Source organism: Pseudonaja textilis, chromosome 1 (genome assembly GCF_049901715.1).
Source record: "Pseudonaja textilis isolate UNSWEBS1 chromosome 1, rPseTex1.2, whole genome shotgun sequence".
Lineage (NCBI taxonomy): Eukaryota > Metazoa > Chordata > Lepidosauria > Squamata > Elapidae > Pseudonaja > Pseudonaja textilis.
The window spans coordinates 55,389,042-55,408,488 of NC_141990.1; the positions used below are offsets into that span (position 1 = coordinate 55,389,042).

Consider the following 19,447-nt stretch of genomic DNA (forward strand, 5'->3'; position numbering starts at 1 on the left):
TCCTGCATGCAGGTTTTTTTGTTTAAAAACAAGAAAACCTTGAAGGTCCACACCCCAACCTAAAGCAATAAAAGAAAAAAACTTTTGTTAGTCACATATATCCAAGGGATATGGTCTCCCGGAGTCCTTTGCATAGATTTGTGGAAGTGGAAAACATATAGTCACTTTCTTTCCCACTCTTTACAAAGAATCTTTTCTATGTTTTCAGTAGGAAGAAGCAACTAAGATCTGCACCTACTCTGGGTTTCTGTAGTTAAGATTGGCTAGGATGCTTGGCAGGCTAAACTCCCTGTCAGAATAAGACTACAGATTCAAGAAGAATGGATAAATTGTTTATTACATAGAACTAGGAACTAATTAAGAATTGAAGACAACATGAGAAATCAAATTGAAATTCTCAGTTTAAATTCAATCTCTTCCAGGCATGAATATACATTCAGACACATGCACACACAACAAAATACAACAAAAGATACAAAGGAACAAACAGCTTTGAGCAATTCACATACGTCAATTCATTCTCACACACACATCTTTTAATCTGCCTTTAGCCCCACATTTCCATAGACGGCTGTTTATCAATCCTTATTTCAAAGCTAGGCCTGCAAAAGCCAGCTGAGAGAGATTCCATCTTCTCCTGATAGGAGATGAAAAAAGTAGGGATATATGGAGTTGGTCTCCTGCCTTTTCAGAAGCTGTTCTGATAGATAGGGGAAATTGTTCTTGGTTAATTGCTTAGAGCTTGGGTTTCCTGGGTTTTGATGAGTTCTGTCCACAGTCTAGGTCAATGTTTCTCAACCCTGGAAAGTTTAAGATGGATAGACTTCAATTCCCAGAATTCTGAAGTTGAAGTCCACCAATTCTTGCCAAGGTTAAGAAGCACTATTTAGACTGACTGCTTTCTTATCTAAATCCCAGGGAGTGCTTTTCCCTTCTTCATTACAACTTTACTCTTTGACCTGTGTGATCATCCGTGAAATATGGAGGAGTAGATGAGGAAAAAGTTGTGTTTTCTAACCAGTCATCCCAGAGAATTCCAGCATGTAACTAGGTCATATTCTACTCAATTGTTTATGTTCCCACAATACCAATAGTAACTCAAAAGATAAGGCTGACTCATAGAATGACAAAGCTTCAGCAGTCTTTAAGGAAACACTGGCAAGATCCCTGGCTCTCTAGAAAGCAAAAAGTAGGCTGATCTTAAGCAAACCATTTCATACTTAAAACTAAAAAGTTTATGTTTCTGGAAGAATCTGAATGACATTGACCTTGTAAGTTAAGTAGGACTAAGCCTACTGAGGGATGAAACTACTAGAAAACTACAAGTTTGTATGCTAGACTGGAAAGCCCAAAAACATCCAGTAAAAACTTCCATACTATTCCCATGAAAACTAAATGGTTGCATTTTATACAGTCACATCTTTCTTTTCTTCTAAAAAAGCTTAACAATTCCAATAATAACAATATTTGTAGCATTAATAGAATTTTTAAAAGATACCTTAAGAGAGTTTTAAATTATCCAAATACCCTTAATTTTTCCTGTTTATTGCTTTATCAGTTAAAATGTCAATAACTGAAAAATACTTGTTGTTCTGGTATGTTCCAAGCTGATAGAAAATGAAAAAAAAAAAAAGAATATATGGAAACATGACAAATAAATATAAAAATGAAAAAGCTGTTTCACAGACATTGTTCCACCAATATAGCACAGAATTTTAAGTCCTGGTACCAGTTAAAAGTACTGCTGCTTTATATGTCTGATCTGGAGGATGGTTTTAAAAGCAGAATATAAAGATGCCTCAGGCTAAAGCAGATTTATGTGCCTATACTTTAATAATACTCCATAAAAAGTGTTTTGGGATTCAGATCAGAAAAAAAATCCCTGAAGGTTTTTCATCTGTCTAGACAAAACAAAGCAGCAGCTTTTAAAAAGACGCTAGATAATAATTTATTTCAAAAATGTGTATGTATTTGTGTGCATATATAAAAATTTAGAGGCATACTAGTCCACCTTGTTTTGTTTTCATAGTAAATCTGGAACTTTTGCTGGCACCAAAAGCTGGGGCAATGGAGGAAAAAGAAAACAACTGGCAGCCTCTGAAGGACAAAAAAAAAAAGTAGAGAAAAGGGAATGCTTTTCTCTAACAAGGAGACAACAATTGTTGGATTAGATTCACAGACTCATCATGCCCCAGCATGGGGTTTTTAAACCCATTAACTAAAAGTAGTTGCAGTATATGAAAATTATCCCCGCTGTTTTGATTGATGTAATGACATTAAGGGAAGTAAAATAAACGAGCAAAAAAAACAGCAGATCTGTCCTGCAGAATCCAAACTAAGGTCAACTACTGATTCAGAATTGGTGCCTTGAGGATAATCTGCGAAGTTAGTAATAATCTTAACTGTGAAGGTATGTGATGAGAAGAACACATATTTATTTTCCAGAATGATGCCACATAAACAAGGGAGCAAGGGGAAAAGGAGAGAAGTCAGTGGCGATACATTGTATGTCCTCATCCTCACAACCTGCTTGGGAAAGTTAATATTCCAGAATAGTAGTTAAAGGGTTGGCGGGGGTAGGACTTACAAAGGAAGGAAAAAGCCCCACTGTAAAGGAGAAGTCTGCATTAACAATGGCTTTCAGATTAAAACACTCGGTCTTGCTATTCTCTGAACCAACATCCCTCTGTAATCAACAAGGAAGATACTCCTCAAAACCTCCTAAAGAGCATATTTAGGAGTTAAATGCTGTTTTTCTGTGCAACAAGAAAGCATACTATGCAAATGCTAGAACATGCAGACTTCTGAGAATACCATGGATAATCAAGGAAAAACAAACCAAGCAAACAAATTAAGCCAAAATTCTCACTCAAGGCTCTACCTAACCTATTATGTGAGAACCTGGTTCTCTAAAGAAGCCTGTAATGCTGGGAAAGGTAGAAGGAAAGAGAAGGACAATCAGTAACCAGGTGGACGGCTCAGTTGTGATATGTTGTTGAGTACACAATTCGAAGAACTAAAAGAATAAGTAAGGAAAGATTGTCACAGACAAAACGTATGTGGTCGCTAAGAGTTGACGCCAACTCGATGGTACATAATCAATTAAATCCAGAAGATTGAGAATTTTAAGATTCTAGCGGACTTTATCAAGATCTGGAGGTGAAATAGAGCCAAGGCTGTAGACTCGACTGGGAAAAACAATATCCTAAAAGAAATTAATTAACGAATCATCTCCATATTACTGTCAAGGCTAGCAGCGTGGATGCCTGGTCACCAGAGACAGAGCTGAACTCGAGTGTTTTTACCGTGCTTAATTTCAACCCATCTGAATGGCACTGAGTTGGACAAAAGGTAAAACAGTGATTAAGAGCTATCAAGGAAACACTACAGGTGGTCCCCAACCTATGGCCACAATTGAGCCCCAAATTTCTGTTGCTAAGTGAAACATCTGTTAAGTGAGTTTTGCCCTATTTTACAACTTTTCTTGACACCGTTGTTAAGTGAATCACTGCAGTTGTTAACTTAGTAACAGAGTTGTTAAGTGAGTTTGGGTTCCCCTTTGACTTTGCTTGTCAGAAGGTCACAAAAGGGGATCACCTGACCCCAGGATGCGACAACTGTCATAAATGTGAGTCCGTTGCCAGGCATCTAAATTTTGATCATATAATCTTGGGGAATGATGCAATGGTCATAAATGTGAAAAAAGGTCGTAAGTCATTTGTTTCAGTGCCGTTGTAACTTTGAAGAGTCACTAAGCGAAATGCTATAAGTTGAGGACCACCTGTATTATGTTATATGATGCCATATGTTAAGGGAGGAGTTCCTATCATTTAGGCCATCTAAATCAGGGGTCTCCAACCTTGGCAACTTTAAGACTTGTGGACTTCAACTCCCAGAGTTCCTCAGCCAGCTTTGCTGAGTTGAAGTCCACAAAAAAGTTGCCAAGGTTGGAGACCCCTGATCTAAATTACTTATATGAGTACTCAGAAATAAAAATATCCTAAATGATTGTAGAATAAAAATCAGCAAAGTGGCTCAGGTACAATATTCTTGGCAACTACGGTCATGGTCTCATTACTTTTCAAATAGGAATAGCCCTAGAGACAAGAGAGGCTACAACGAAGCAGAAGGATTTTGAGTCAGGATTGATATAGGTTAGTTTGTTTACTTAACTAATCTGAAACTGGTTATGTGCAGCTCTCTATGTACATGCACATACATGCTAATTTCCAACACATCTGGCTAGAGGGAGAAAAAAACAATCTTTCTAATGCTATTTTTCTTTTACATTTTAATAGGATTTTTTTTCCCTTCAGTGAAGCACACTTCAAGCTCAGATGGATATTCTTGAGTAATCTTTTGCAGGATGGAAAACTTAACTATTTTAATTATTAAACATCAAGCTGCTAATCCTTTTCATTCAGAGGGGAATCTAGAGCTATCAGACCAGAATAAAAATGGAAAGCTACTGTGGACTTCCATAATTCAAAGCAAAGAAGAGCCATTGTGCATTTGTGGAACGTTTAAGAAAAATAGTGCTGGATTTCCCACAAGATTTGCTTTATCCTTTATTATGTCTCACAGCAGCCGGTCTATGCACCCATAGTAAGTGATGTAGTATTCTTCTGATATTGGAAATAACAACCATGATAAGTATCCATCTATGTTTGAGATCATTCTTCCTAATAAGAGATATACCATGACAAGAAGAACCTGCACATTCTTATGGCTCCTATTTATTACACAAATCTGCTACTCTTCTTAGCATTATTTTATTTACCATCACCATAACTCCATGAGGATATTCAGCAGAAAATGAGTGGCTTGGTTGAGGTCACCCATTAGCCTCATGATGAAACTGATCTGCTGCAATCTTCTCACTGCTTCACATTTGAGATTTTTTTTTAGTAAAAAGATCAGCCTACCATCAACTACAGCGATGGCTTACAGGATCTCATCTTTTTTACTCTTTCATAAATTGAAAGATAACTAGTTATCTGATCTGATTATGATTAAGATCGTTAACCTTGCAGGATATTTTCAAGATAAGTCCCAGGGTGAAATATCAAAATGCATCCATTATGTGCAGAGTTATCTGTACTGGGAATTTGTGATAACAGCATCATTTTCATAAATAACAGAGTGCTTTAAGAGTGCAGCAATTTAAAGGCAGTACGTTCCCAAAGAAAAGATGCCTCACTCTGAATTAAGAAAGGGAGGGGGCAGATTGGAGATAGATGAGGGAGAATGAATTCAATACATTTTTTTTCTCTGGTAAGGCAGCTGACATAAAATAAGGAGTTTATGAAACATTAATTCTTGAGTTGAAGTTCAGATTTATGCTTAATCTGCAACATCAGAAAGAATCAAAGCAAAAGCTGAAAGCAGAAACTTTCATATTCTCTTTGAACTGTCAGACGCAAGCCATACATGCATCTATTCTGACGTGATTGCCATGTCTTTATTTAATCTGGAACATGACAGCAGTGTCTTAGGGTGTGTACACCACACCCTTTTTGGACCAAGCTGTTCTTCATTTCTTTATAAAATTTCCATCATGCTTTTTAAAAAAACACTCTTAGAATGGAGCTACTATTATCACAAACTGTCAACAAACACTGAAAGCACAAAACAAGATTGAATTTCGGGACCTCTGTGCAAAGGATTTAACTTGAATGTAGAATACTTTATTGGCCAAGTGTGATTGGACACACAAGGAATCTGCTTGGTGTAAATACTCTCAGTATACAAAAAGAAAAGGTACATTTGTTAAGAATCAAGAATCATATGTACAACTTAATGATAGTCATGGGGTACAATCAACAATCAAATCGTACTAGGAAATAGTCAAGTGGCTGGGGATGGGTGATAAGGAGTGGTGAGAAGATTAACAGTAGTAGGGAATTATTTGTTTAGCAGAGTGATGGCTTTCGGGAAAAAACTGTCCTTGTGTCTAGTTGTTCTGGTGTGCAATGCTCTATAGCATCGTTTTGAGGGAAGGAGTTGAAACAGTTTATGTCCGGGATGTGAGGGGTCTGTAAATATTTTCACAGCCCTCTTTTTGACTCGTGCAGTATACAGGTCCTCAGTTGAAGGCAGGTGGGTAGGATTTAACTTCTTGGCCTTTTGGCAAAGATTTAAGGACAGCATGTACTGTAGTAGTGAATACGGGTAGTCCTTGACTTACGACCACAGTTGAGCCCAAAATTTCTGTTGTTAAGAGAGTCAATGCCCCATTTTATGACCTTTCTTGCTTCAATTGTTAAGTGAATCACTGCAGTTGATAAGTTAGTAACCTGGTTGTTACACGAATCTCATTAACTTTGCTTGCCAGAACGTCGCAAAAGATGATCACATGATCTCGGGACACGGCAACGGTCATAAATGAGCTGGTTGCCAAACATCTGAATTTTGATTACATGATCATGGGGATGCTGGAAAGGTGATAACTGTGAAGTGTTCATAAATCATTTTTTTCAATGCCATTCTAACTTTGAACTGTCACTAAATGAACTGTTGTAAGTCAAGGACTACCTTTAAAGTTGTTGACTCTACAAATGAAATCTTATATAAGAAATACTGGTACCGGTAGAAGTATGGTCATGTATACATGATGCCGAAGGCTGAAGCCAATTGGGATTCTTATGTTGCATCCAATAGATTGAAACGACTACTAACAGATAGTCGGCATATGAAAAGGCCAGAGTTGGTTGACTATTTGGCCAATCACTTGAACAGCACAATCCTGATCTTCGGAAACCAGTAAGGTAAAGGCACCTGAAACAATTCCAGTCCCAGAGAGCAGATTTTACAAAAGTGTATTGGGATGTGTTTAAATATAAGTGGAAAGTCTAAAGGGATGAAGCTTTCAGGCAAAAAATGTATAAAACTGAGGAAACAACCACTTGAACCACATGGGTATTTTTTAATATGCTGTATATTTGAAGCAAGCAATTCACCCAGTCCACACACTTAGTGTAAATTACTGCTTTCCATTATCTATAATCTTTGGAAATCTATCTGGATTTGCCAAAAGAGGGCACCAAAGAGGTGTGTGTCTTTGCTATGGAACTAAGCACACAGAGAGTCATTTCTGGTAAAAAAAAAGGGGGGGGGGAAGAGAACCTCTTTGATGTATGGAATCTTGCAGACTGGAATTACTAGCAAAGTTTAACACAAGGCAATTATGCACACATACAAAAAACCACCTATAGCTTATTGTAAAAATAAAGCTGTATTCCCCTTGTTGCTGCTTTACTGCACAAATAATAAAAAAGCCATGGGGGGGAGGTGTAAGGAAAGCAAAGACAACCGTAAACATGTTATGAAATATAAGTTTGTGTAACTGAGGAGATTGTGCAATGCCTTTCAGAGAAGCCATAAATTTTGCCTATAATGAAAAGGCAGCTAGAGGCAGCGGGATGAGGAAGAAATAAAGAGAGAAATGCAAATTGAGAGAAAAAAAAGGCGGAGAACAAACCGGCCATCAGACTTCAGTTCCAACAGGAAATATTCCTCATTCTTTAAGTTCTGACATCATTGAAGACCAGACACTGACCAAAAAAAAGTATCCCAAAAATGTAGCCAGATTGCTCAGATCCTGTAAGAACTTGCATTCTGAAGGTCAAAACCCAATCAACAATAAATACCAACAAGCCGAGGAATGTCTGAATACCAAAGGAAAACAGTAATTGCCCTCTCTTGTTTGCCTGAAGATAAAGCAGATACAAAAAAAAGGCATTCCAATTCCTTCTGGGAAAAACCATTTAAAAATGTAGAAACCAAATTGAATCAACTCCTTTGAAAGGATAGGAGATATTTGGGGCGGGGGGGGGGGTGTTGTATTTTGCCTATGGCTGTATCATTTAAACAGCATTTTTAGCACACACCGAAAAGCTTCATGAAACAGCATTAGAGTTCATGGAAGGGAAAATGATCCCAGCTAGAGTAAAACAGAAGAGTGGCAAACAAGAGATAAAGAAAATCCGTATTTTAAAAAGTACAATTCCACTTGCAGATTCCACTAATTTGCAATAGAGACAGTAATACATTCTGCCTAATCTAGGGAAAAAAATTCTCTCTTGCTTTACATTTTTTCAGTGTAACAAATGATTTACAATCCATTGCAAAAATGCTTTTTTCAGGGCCATTTATTAGATGGGATTATAAAGAAAGTACTGAACACAAAAACATATAGAACATATGTCACCATTAACATACTGAAACTAAAAAAAAAAATGTAATCCCACATCAGATTTTGAATTTAGATTCTAGATTTTCAATGGAAAAAGCCATTTTGCTTTGTGCGTATAATATTTAGTTCGACAACTGAGTTAAAGTAAATTACAAATCAAGCTAATGATACTAACATTAAATCCTTTTTGAAAAGCAAATGTAATTATTTCAAGCTTATTCTGATGTTGTAATTTCTACCTTTTCAAAGTATTGCAGCCTCCTTAGAATCCTAAAAATAACATAAAAATTCTGTTTATACAATAGGAGAAAAAGGAAGAACCAATTTGATTTTCGATTCACAGAAATGTGGTTCTTTGGAAATTTGAAGAAGTTACATCCATAACTCTGAAAATCTACTTCTACCAAATAAAGCACAAATAAATGGGGTGGGTGTTACAGTAAAAAATGCTAACCATTACAAATATCAAGGAAACATTTTGCATTTTAGAAATATCTTGGAAAATTGAAGACTAGTATTTGAAAAGGGAGGGGAGAACTTATTTCCAAAGAGTGAGGCAGAAATGTATTAACTCTGTAAACCCATCTTCACTAAATAACCAGTCTTTTCCTGCTTCTTACGACTTTTGATTCATAATTTTCATCCTAGATACAAAATCAGATAACACAAAAATTATACAGATGCATTATTCCCAATTTTGAAAACTATAACCAGCACATTAAACATTCATAAAAATATCTAATTTTGTTAACTGCCAAAGTATAGCCTAATTTTGCCCATATACTTTTTCAGGCTCCTTCCTATAGACAAACTACTATATCATGAAAATAACGTATCTTTCTTTGGACCTTTGAAATAATTTTCTAGAGGACATTGTAGATTCCATTTTTCTAGATTCACACAATGGTATTACAAATACATTAGTCACATGCCAAATCCTTAATTCTGTCCTGACAGTTATGTGAGCTGGCACCAACCATATTCCCTGAAGACATCTCTATTTTTGTTTTATTTTTTCCAAATCCTAAAAACGATTATTTCATAAGCTTAAATCATTTGAATTGAAGGAACTTAGGAACTGAAGCAGTTCAAAGGAGATTCCCATTGTGGCTTCTCCTGGGAACAGACATGTAAGACTTGGACTGTTCCCAAGACCTGGTGCCTTTCACAATTTCCTTTCTCTCCTTAAACTTCTTATTTCTTAAATAAGAAACTTAGAGATAAGAAATAGAGGAGTGATCAATCCATATAAAGAAAATATATCTATCTGTCCATAAAGTCACATGCATTTCAAATGACTTCAATTCCCTGTTTGGTCATTTCAGTGATCTTTTACACTGATTAAGTCTCACAAGGGTCCAGGTGAGCCTCAACTACCCTGGAATTATATAGGCCTTTAATGTGGGTACCATTGGGTTCACAGATGTGCCCCTTAGAACCATTAGGGCTCATTTCATTGCCCCTCCTAATTTTAAAATCATTTTTATTTTTTACTTAAACATTGGTTTTCTGCTGGAAAATAGTTTGCTGCAAAGCAAAGCACCAGTTTCCAACATAATCATGTGATGCATGTTAGCTCATTTGTATGTTTTGGTGTGGTGTACTTTTTGTCTGAGATTTTCTTCTATGTGGGAGTATAATGATCTGTGTGTTTCTTTAAACATAACCTGTTTGCATTATGTGAAAAAAAAGTATTTTGTTGTGCTTTGTGCAGGCAGATACGTGTTTTGGCACTTGACATTGAGACCACACCTCTGCATTGTATTCATTTGGCAAAGTTATTTATCTCTCAGCCTGTCTCCTCAATTTGCCCTCTGTGAAATGGGTACTGGAGTAGAAGACTATGAGCTCAAAGCAGAAATTTTGTGTTTATAGAAGCCCAGAATTCCTTCTTGCCTTCATAGGAAAAGTTCATAGGTAACCTACATTTTCTATTTTGTAAAATAAAGGAGTTTTGTGACTTGCCCTAACTATCTTGATGGGCATTTGTAAATGTGCAAGTCCTACTGTCCTCTCCAAATTATTAAGAACGCATATAACTTTCTCTTAAAATGTGCCCAATGCTTAAAAGGGCTGGGATTCATGGCTTATGGTCCTTCCCCAGATTCTTTTCTACTCTGTAAAATCTCACCCCAAAACTGCAACTTCTGAACTTTTGGAAATACCATAAGGGAAAAAGTCAAGACAAGAAAACATTACAGATGACCAGACCTACATTTAGGCTGCTGTTTGCAAGCTGCTTACTTGGGGGGTTCTACTGAATATGCCTGAAGAAGAACTTGGTTCATCTCCTCCTCTGCACTCTTAAAAGTCCGCAAAAGAAACTTTGGCTCTCCTTCAGCTAAGGTACCAGACATTTTGGCATTCTTTCCCAATGGGAATGATTGAAGAGCTTGAGGCCCACATATCCCTTTATACTGCTTACACGCCAGTGGAAACCTGTGTTAACAGTTCCAGAAAGCTACTCATCATTTCCTTTCTTTTGTTCCCAATTGGACGTTTTATTCCGAGAAAAACATGCCGCCGACCGCCGTACCCACCCAACACTTTGACCTGGCGCCTACGGCTCTGTACATAGAGATGGCCGCTCAGGCTTTCTCTTCGCCCTGGATTTCTAGACTCTCGCCCAGAAAGGCTCCCCTTCCCTCCGATCCTCCGTGAGGGGACCTCCAGACACACTGATCTCCTCTGAGGAGAATGGACCGAAGATACCAACCACCTTTCCCAGAAGAGACTCCCCACCCCCACCCCACCCCGAAGCCAAGAGAAGCCAAGCAACCTCCCACCCTCCCCACCGCGCGCCTCTGCCTCATCGCCTTTGGCTCCACCAGAGGCCAGCACAAGCTGCGGAAAGCAAGACCGCCTAAGGGGCGCAGGGTTCGGGTTCTGCTTGAGCTCTTAAGAATTCCGGCTAAGGGATCGCGAGCGCACGGACAACCGTGAAGCTCTATTTTCCCAGGAAGAAAAGGAAAAACAAGGGAAGGGAGAGGACCGCCCGCCCTTGCCCCCCCAACCCCGCTTACTTAGCCGGCGCGCCGCCCAAATCGGTGGCTCAGGATCGCATTGGGCTGGCTTGTCACTCCGATCGGGCTGTGTCTCCTGCCTACCAACTTCCAAGGGCTCTCGCGCTCTCTTTCTCTCTCTCTCCCTCCTTTGCACTTCCAAGGACTTGTTCGCGCTCACCCGCAACCGCCCCAACTCTTGAAAAGCCGCGGCCGTTTCCGCCTCCTTTTAAGGTGTGAGCGCGCAGAGAGGCGGCTATTGGACTGGAGGCCAAAGGAGACGCGTCGCCCGCTGCTCCCCTCTTATCTCCGACTGAGGGGAGAGGTCGAGGCGCTCGCACAGGAGGTGGACTGGGGTGTGGTTAGCGAACTTTACTATTTGATTAAGGAGTTGCTGCGAGCCGCGGAGGAAGGGAGGGGGCACACAGATCGCTCGCGGGGTGGGAGGGGGGTGAGAAGCGTGCGAGGGAGAGGCGCTGAGGAGGGGGAAGAAAAGCAAATAATAAATAATCAGCATGATAACAGCGACCCGAACTAGGCAAAGTCACATTAAAATAAAATGTAAGAGGCTGTTCCGCACCCCAAGACGAATTCCTGTTACGGGACCACAAACGGGAGAGAGAGGATGAATTTAGGAGAGGAGATAGGACACGTGTCCTGGTAAAAGGAGGGCCTCGCTGTCAGAACCAGATTTGGGCAATTTGGTGACCAAGGTGCCCGAGCTGGCCCCCTACCTGTTGAGTTGTGATGCTCGAGTAAGTTTCCGGATGCCCTGGAGAAGTGCTGCTGCCCCGAGAGGAGGTATCAAAATTTGCCGGAAAGTCCTGGTACATTGTCCAAGGTGCAAGTGGAAGAGAAATAATAATGAAAAAATAATGCTCTTTCTAGCTGTTGTTCCCTCTTGTTCCACCTTCCTGTCTTGGTTTCCAATCGTGATGCTTTAGGTTTCAAGCGCGCTCAGGTGGAGGCGGATGCAGCTGGCAATTTGGATTTTGATTCTATTTTAAAGCCTGATTTCTCTCTATCTCTCTCTTGAAACAGGACCGTGGGATTAAAAAAAAAGATTCACCCCAAACCTACCACGTATAAGAATGCAAAAATCACTGCTTGTAGAGCCAAATCATTGAGTCTCTTAAGAACGTCAGCATAACTGTGAACAGTCTTTTAAAAAAAGAGACACTTTCCAAACGCGTCTTTATTTCTAAAGAAAATTGGACGTGTCTTGTTTCCCCTTCCTTCCCCTTTGCCTGCCTACTGGTATCCAAGTCTTGATCTCTCTGTAGTTTTAAGGAGGATCGTTGCCTCCTGTATAATTAAGCCCTTCAGAAAAGTGCCGTCTTCCTGCTCGAACTGGACTGGATGACTCAGCCCGGGATCTGAGGCTCTTTTTATTTACTTATTGTTGAAAAATTTGACTGAATTATCGATCTAGCTCTTGATTTTGCTCTCCTCGGCCACGGAGGCGAACTCTTCTGTCCCCCTGCTTACATGTAACCTCCCCCTCCTTTCTCTTTCCCTTGAGCAAGCGCCTCTCTAGCTTAGTATCCTTGTTCTCTGAGCTCCTTTACTCTCCCTGGATGAGTCAGTGCGATGGCATTAGTTCAAATCCCGAGCCTCATTGCATCTCCTCTTCTTAAGATCTGTACCATGTGGACTTCCAAGCGTCAAGCTTGCAGCTTGGCCACGCCCCACTCTCAACGCGGAGCCTCCCACCGGTAGGGGGAGGAGGAGGAGGAGGAGACAGGAGGAAGGCAAAAATCGGTCGGCTCATTAAACCCGACCCAGTTTACTGAAAGCGGACGATCGGAAGGCGGATAGGCGGGCAATTCAGGCAGACGGTCTGACGCCCACTCGCCAGGCCGTCCGACCGGACAGTCCGTTGCCTGGTCCGGAATGGTTTTTCCTCTCTCTCCCCCTCCCCACGTCTCGGTTTAGTCTGTTCCATTGTCGCAGGTCGCGGTTGCCAAAGATGGTCATTTGCGTGGTACTACGTGAGCGTGGGTTTCCTTGGTTAGAGTGACGCGCTCGGAGAGGGATTCCCTGCTCGCCCGCCACAGATCAAATCTCAATTAGGGGGTGAATCTTAATAGAAAAGGCGGGCGAGAACGGATTAAAAGAAGCCTCCTCTGATTCCTCCCCTCCCGGGTTCTTTCTCGGGCGGGGAGCAGGCCGTCCTGCGCGGGAGTGAAGGCAGAAAACTTGAGGGCGACTCGGAAGCAGGACAGGCAGGGAAGAACGGGTGGGGGGGAAGAGTTGCGCTTCGGAGGCTGCGAGGTTTACTTAAATATTGAATTTATTTTTTTAAAAAAATATTTTTATTAAACAATTTTCCTCATAACACCATTTTCATTCTTTGCAATGTTGAATTTAGATGAGATGTTAAAATATGGTGGGGGGAGGGGGTTCCAGTAAATGTAGCTAACGGAAAAATTCCGAAAAGGTGACGGGATTCGAGAAAAGAAACCTGGGCCAGAACCCAGGTAGCGTTGCTGGAGCTTCACACCGCCTAGAATCCCACTGACATCCTCGCATTATCATTGATCTTGTGGTATAAACTTAATAGCCGAGGCTTCTTGAGGTGCGACCATCGGCTCTCACAGTTAATTTCCTCAGCTCGCCTGCTCTAAATACAACCCGGAGTCCTAAAACCTGGACTCCACAATCTGGAGCGGCTCCTTGTCCAGACTTGATTCATTTCTATACTACACGCGTATCGCTACTGTCAGCTCCTCGGGAGTTATGGGGGGGGAAACGGCTGACGGCCGCTTTTCGTTCGTCTGAAAGATAAAAAGCTCCATAGAAGAGTCTTGCGCCCGCGTTATTGTTATATGCAGAGCAATTCTTTTTCCCCCGCCTGTTGAACCCAGGGAACCCAGGATGCCCGAGTAAAGGCGTTGGAAACCGCGCTCTTTTTTAAGACTCCGGCACGTAGACTCCACGAAGCCCCGAATTGGCTCTTGTTTCGGAGTTAAGAGGCGCAGCATCGACTTGGAATTTGCACAGAAGAATAAAATTGCATCAGCGAGAAGAACATCTGGGGAACGCTTTGTACCGAACGGGGAAACGACCGGCGCCCGCCTTTGCAAGCCCTTCGGCGAGGAAAGCTACAGGATTTGTTCGTAGCCGCCGCCAAGCGGCGCAAGCCATTTAAGGAGGAGGAAAGCCGGGCCGGAGCTTCGAGACTACCCATATTCCTATGATCCTGGCCGATGGCCTACCATATAAACAAGTTGCAAGGAGGGGAGGGGAGCGAGGGGGACTCTATGTTCCCTTCGGCTTCGGTCGGGCGCTTGGCCCGGACCAACCTCGTCTGGAAAGCCTCCCCTTCTTCGCTGCAAAGAGCCACTCCTCTTCCAGTAAAGGGCCGGCTAGCCTGTGTAGGCGGAGCGGCGCTGCTGTTGCTGCTGCTGCTGCGTCTGATTTGTGCTGCTTTACACGCACCGATGGAGTTACTCGGGTCGGTTGCCTTCCAGTAAAGTGACGTGGCTGCTGGTTAGTCCCCAGAGATCAAGGAGTTTCTGCGGAATTTGGGCGGCCCTTGATGCAACCTTTGCAACGCCGCGAAGGAGAAAGCGAAGCCGTGACGCCTCCGAGACGGGAGGCAGCGGGCCGGAAACGTAACGGGGGCAAAGATCTGCCCAGCCCAGACCGGAGTTGCGGGAAAAGGAGGGAGGGGCGGCGGAAGATGGAATTTCCCGCTGAGAATTACGTCTGCCCGGACGTTTGGTTTGGTTTTTTTTTTTTTCGAAAAAGCAGCTCTCCAGGAAATTAGGTGCGCACGGTTCCCCTCCCCTCTGCCTATATGGAAACTTAGGTTTTGCATGAGAAAAAAACTCCGCATCAGCAGTTCAAATTAATTGAAAAAGGGGAGGAAGAGGGATTCGCGGACAAGACACACCGAGGGATCCCGAAGTGCCTGCAAAGCAATGCTTTGTTGTAAAAAGACTTGCCCTCCTGGCAAAATAACCGGCAATTGAAATCCTACCCAAAAGTGCCTCGCGTGTCGCCTTAAAAAATACAGAGTTATTCTTTCGGGTTTGAAGGCTGATTTGCCCTATTAGGCTTTCAGATGTCATAAATTATATGTTCGGAAATGACATGGCTCCTGATAAGTCACATAAACTGCATTTAGGCCCCTTGCTCCCCAACGCTTGCTAGGTCGCTGCTGAACATCTTGGAAACAGCATAAAGAGCAAGAAATATTCAAAACAAATGCTCTTTATGTTTTGAGTTTTCAAAGGGACATGTCCTTCCTTTCATTTTTGCTTCACAGCTCCAAATTTGAATACACTTCTTGAGTCAGGAGCATGACATCAATACATGAGGTTGCAGTGCTTATCATTCCAGCAGTGTAAAATATTATACAAACGTGTGTCTTCTTGAGGTGTTGGGAATACAATTCCCAGAATACCTAAGCAACTTTTTCCAAACTTGCTGTACAACAGAAGCAACTTCAGGTAGTCTTTGGCTTACAACAGTTCATATGGTGATGGTTTAAAGTTATAACAGATAGAAAAAAAGGTACTTATGACAATTTTTCACACTTACAACCACTGCAGCATCCCATGGTAATGTGATTTACATTCAGATGCTTGACTGGTTCATATTTATGACGATGCAGTGTCCAGGGGTCATGTCATCACCTTTTGCAACCTGACAAGCAAAGTTAGTGGGGAAGACTTAACAATTGTGGCAAGAAAAGTCGTAAAATGGGGCAAAACTCACTTAACAAATTTCTCACTTAGCAACATAAATTCTGGGTTCAATTGTCATAAGTTGAGCGGTACCTGTACTGAGTAAATGTTCAGATTGAAGATTTCAATCACAAGTCCCCCAAGTTTCGATTCCACCAATAGCTATTTCCTGGATACTGCTGTGTGGCTAATGTAGATGAGAGGTTATACTGACAGCATCATCATAAATCACAGCTTGATATATATTTACAATTCTGTGATATAATTGCAAGAGGGACTTAAAAACAAGACTATGGGAACTATAGTCAGAGAGTATGAAGTCTACATGACTAATATGCCTATAATAATTACAAGTCATCTCATAGTGCTTTTGGCTGATAAGTTTTGTCAATCATCTCAGTGTATTGTAGTATAGAAAGCTGAGATAAAACAATTAAGACAACACTGCTCAATGAAGCAATGTGTAGAAACCTGTAAGCCATATCAATTACAGTAGTTCCTGATACGGCTATGATTCATTGTTTACATACTGAAGTTCTCAAGAGTTATTCCTGTCATCTCTGGGTAGATCTAGAAAAGGCTCCTGTTAAACCCCAGCAAAACTGTTGCCAGACACTGAATAGAAAGGTCAGGCAGAGCTGGGGCTGGTGAGTTATATTTAATGTGTTTTCATTATTAAAAACACAAACCCTTACATCATTCCTTTGGACTTTTGAACTTGGGGATTTGTCCCGATTGCCATAATTGAGCACAAAAGTCCATTCCTGATTACCAGAAACATTCACAAAAAACAAAGTCTTTCTTGTTCAGTGGCTACTAAGCAAGATTGCTGTTGATTGATTTCAGTTTCTGGGACAAAATGCCCCTGGAGGGAAACTGTGGGGGCTGGCAAATATTTGCCCCATGTGCAAACAGAATGCAGAACTAGATAGAATTTGGTCTGATACAGTAGATCTCACTTTGTAAACTTGCCTTTCTTCATTTCAGTAACCTGATAGGGGTCAGGTGCGATACTTTATTTTTAAACTGAAGTATGAAAACCTTATCTCAAGTTGCTCAGAGACTTACCATTCTAATGATTAGCTTAATGCCAGGCTCATAATAAGGCATGAATCTCTTGGGCCTTACAATCATTTGGAAGTTTTTTCATCTCTCATCTCAATGTGTTCATTGTGGTTAGCCCGGCCTTACAATGATTTATTTTAAATACAGTTAGGGTTAGGGTTAGTTAACCTCCGGGAGGAGAAAATTCACCTGCGCTCACCTAGTGCGTGACTCTTGGATATAGTGGGCACTTGGTCTTCCAAAAGTAATAACCCTAGGATCAAGAAGCACAAGTTGAGGGGCAGGAACTATACTCAGTCACCATAGTTTTGGGTGCAGAGTTCAGTTATGAAATTGGTGAGGGATTATTTGAATTTTCAAACTATGAATTTCTTTTCAAGAAGAATATGGATGTCATTCTTAAAAGCACTTGTGATGGGACAGAAGTCAGTAGAAGCCTCTCAAACTAAGAAGGGCTTTACAAGAACGGGCAGTTCACTGCTTGTGAATTTTGGGAGTTGTATCTAGAAGGCTTCAACTGGATAACATTAACTTAGAGGAACACGTAGTACTTGTTATATCCTTTATGATTCTCTTTGGTTATCTTGTTTTCCAGTGTGGGTCCTTGCTAATTTTCTGTCTGTTATAAGCTATTGCTGTTTGTATTTTTTCTTATATTGTAAGCCAGCTAGAGAGAGGCAGCTGTAGGCTGATTTGATTAAATCAGGGCTGTCAAACTCGCGGCCCGCAGGCCAAATGTGTCACACGCTGGACACTCCCATGCCCAGTTTAGCAAAGGGGGGGAAAGTCATGATACATCACGTGACAACACCATGATGATGCAAGTTTGACACCCCTGGGTTAAATAAATCATTTGCTTTTTAAAGTATTTGTATCATCCCTTTCTTCTGTTTGATCCATTGTTTCCTTTTTTTTTTGGAAGCTATTTAAATCAATAGCTTCCAAAAAAAGAGGAAACAATGGATCCAGACCCATCCGCCTGACATCAATACCTGGGAAGATTCTGGAAAAGATAAACAATGAATCTGTGAACACCTAGAAGCAAATAAAGTCATAACCAGAAGCCAACACGGGTTTGTCAAAAACAGATCATGCTAAACTAATCTTATTGCAATCTTTCACAAAATTATGGACCAGTGAAATATTGTGGATATAACTTATTTCAGTAAGGCATCGTAAACCACAACTTACTACTTGATAAGATAGAAAAATGTGGGTTAGACAGCATCATCACCAGATGGATTCATAACTGGCTGACCAACTGCACTCTACGTGTAGTCCTTAATAGAATTATATCTGCATGGAGGAAAGTATGCAGTGCAGAACCCCAAGGCTCTGTCTTAGGCCCAGTACTGTTCAATATCTCCATCAACGATTTAGATGAGGGGACAGAAGGGGAAGTCATTAAATTTGCAGTTGACGTCAAGCTGGCAGGAATAGTCAAGAGTCTAGAAGATAGACACAAGATTCAGAAGCCTCTTTATATATATATATATAAGTTTTATTGTTTTTTAAAACAAACATAGACAAACAAAACACAAAAACATCAAGCCATCTTCCATATATACACACACAGTGTGTCGGTTGGTTTACAAATTGTTTTGTGCTTCCACTTCGTAGTCTTCAACCACAGTTACATTGTACATATTCTCATATTGTCAATCCCAAATACATTAATATCATTATTAATCAATCATTTGACTATACTGTTTTCATTCATGTTTTACAAGATAATCCATATTTTATTTAATTTGTTTTGTGACAGTTCATATTATTTCAGATCTATCCTACAATCATTTTATAGATATAATAAAAAAAAATACATTTTTCTATATTCATTATGTTCTAAAAATCTACATATTTCATTACCATGTTTCATTGTCTAACCATTGATAGAATAGATCCCAAATTTTATAAAATTATTTATCATCTTGTTCTCTGATTTCAAATGTCAATCTACTCATTTCAGCACATTCCAATATTTTCTTAATAATTTCCTCCTGTGATGGTACTTTCTCATTTTTCCAGTTTTTGGCAAATACAATCCTAGCCACTGTTAATACATTTACAGTCAGGTATTTCAATTCTTTACTATATATTTCAGGTAAAATTCACAGGAAAAATCTCTCTGGTTTCAAGTCAATATGCTTTTTTGTCATTTTTTCCAACCATGTGTGGATTTTAGTCCAATATTTTTTGGCATCTGCACAAGTCCACCACATATGGTAATATGAACCAGGTACTTGATGACATTTCCAACATTTTTCAGATTTATTGAACATTCTTGCTATTCTTGTTGGGGGGAAATTCCACCTGCTGTTGACAATGTCATTTTATAATTTTGAGACCACAATTTTTGCCATTTCTCTAGATCAATCCCATATCCAAAATTCTTCCCCCAAGCAATCATTGTTTCTTTAACTTGTTCTTCTACTTTAATTTCATACAATTTTTAATCACCTTTTCATCAGTACCTGTCAAAATCTTATCAA

The 19,447-nt window shown here is 40.4% G+C and overlaps 1 protein-coding gene across 4 annotated transcripts in view; it reads right to left on the reverse strand.

Annotated features, from left to right (window-relative positions):
• Positions 1-13,153, reverse strand: part of FOSL2 (FOS like 2, AP-1 transcription factor subunit) — a 34,037-nt gene extending 20,884 nt beyond the window's left edge. Inside the window, exon 1 of one of the 4 annotated variants that reach the window (XM_026695618.2) lies at positions 11,931-13,153. In XM_026695618.2, the coding sequence (XP_026551403.1) occupies positions 11,931-12,029 (99 nt within the window). In that variant the 5' untranslated portion in view covers positions 12,030-13,153. Of the gene's footprint in view, positions 1-2,011; positions 2,034-11,217; positions 11,520-11,930 lie in introns of those variants that run through there. The other 3 variants (XM_026695619.2, XM_087934826.1, XM_087934829.1) reach the window with 3 other exon arrangements.
• Between the last annotated feature and the right edge of the window lie 6,294 nt (positions 13,154-19,447).